At 71.8% G+C, this 1,339-nt stretch overlaps 1 protein-coding gene across 1 annotated transcript in view; it reads left to right on the plus strand.

The window, feature by feature from the left end:
• Nucleotides 1-103: 103 nt before the first annotated feature.
• Nucleotides 104-1,339, plus strand: part of EMIHUDRAFT_207861 (hypothetical protein) — a gene marked incomplete at both ends in the record, with an annotated part of 4,426 nt that continues 3,190 nt past the window's right edge. Inside the window, 4 exons of the mRNA XM_005774150.1 lie at nucleotides 104-247; nucleotides 317-514; nucleotides 604-720; nucleotides 776-1,066. Coding sequence (XP_005774207.1) covers nucleotides 104-247; nucleotides 317-514; nucleotides 604-720; nucleotides 776-1,066 — 750 coding nt within the window. The remainder of the gene's footprint in view (nucleotides 248-316; nucleotides 515-603; nucleotides 721-775; nucleotides 1,067-1,339) is intronic.

A 1,339-nucleotide genomic window follows, 5' to 3' on the forward strand; every position in this document is an offset into this window, starting at 1 on the left:
GCCGGGCGCGCTCAAGCGGTCTCACTCGGGAGACGGGCGCGGCGGCGGGCTCGAGCAGCAGCGGCTGCAGGCGCTGCGCCGCTGGCGGAGGGAGGGCGGCGTGATGGTGATGGTGCACGACACGTACCGCTCCGTCCTCTCTTCCGCAAAGAACGACGGCGCGGAGCGGCAGGCGCGGGCGGCCGCCCAGACGGCCGCTGCCGCCGGCAGCGCCTCCGAAGCGTATGGCGGCACGAACGGTGAGGCCGTGGCGGCCTTCAACGCGGCGGTGGCGGCGGCGCAGGCCGCGCGCGCCGCAGCGGACGCAGCGGGGCAGGAGAGGGAGCGAGAGCTGGCGGAGTACCGGCGGCTGCTGCAGGACCCCGGTCCGGACGTCCTCGTGATCGACGAGGCGCACGTGATCAAGAATGAGAAGAACCAGCTGCGCGCGGTCCTCGCCGGCGTGCGCACGATGCGGCGCGTGTTGCTGACGGGGACGCCGCTCCAAAACAACTTGCGCGAGTACTTCCACATGGTGGACTACGCGTCGCCAGGTTCCCTCCTCTCCTCTTCTCTTCTCTTCTCTTCTCTTCTCACATGGTGGACTACGCGTCGCCAGGCGAGCTCGGCGACCTCGACACCTTCAAGAGGCTGTACGAGAGCACCATCACCGACGGCCAGTTCCGGTACGGCGAGGACGACGACGAGTCGCGCTCGCAAAGGGCAAAGACGCGGCGCGAGGTGTGTCCGAGCCACTTCCGGCACACTTCCGGCACACCTGCCGGACACTCCCTAGGCAAAGAAGCGGCGCAAGGACATGTCCAAGCGTATCTGGGCCCTCACGCGCAAGCTCGACAAGCTGGTGCAGCGGCGGGGCGTCGAGGTGCTGCAGCGCGACCTGCCGCGCTCGCAGCAGTACGTGATGGTCCTGCGGCCGACGCCGACGCAGCGCGCGCTCTACAACGCCAAGGTCGAGTCGATGGCCGGGCGGCAGCAGCTCTTCGAGTTCATGACCGACATGCTCCGCATCTACAACCACCCCGCGGCCCTCCTCGACCCAAAGACGCTCGCCCCGAACGCCAAGCTCGTCGCGAAGGCCGCCGCCGCCGCCAGCATCGACGCCGCCGCCGCCGCCGCCGCCGCCGGGGCCGCCGCCGGGGGCGCGCCGTCCCAGCACTTCCCGCCGGCCGCGCCGGCCGGCGGCGCGGGGGTGGGGGTGACGTGGCTCGAGCGGGCGTGGCCCGCCTCGCGGCGCGGCAACCCTGCGGCTGCCTTTGGCCCGGAGGTGTCGTCGAAGGTCGCGGTGGCGCTGGCGCTGCTGCAGCAGGCGGCGCGCGCGGGCGAGCGCATCTTGCTCTTC

This window comes from Emiliania huxleyi (assembly GCF_000372725.1).
Source record: "Emiliania huxleyi CCMP1516 unplaced genomic scaffold EMIHUscaffold_32, whole genome shotgun sequence".
NCBI classification, from domain to species: domain Eukaryota; phylum Haptophyta; order Isochrysidales; family Noelaerhabdaceae; genus Emiliania; species Emiliania huxleyi.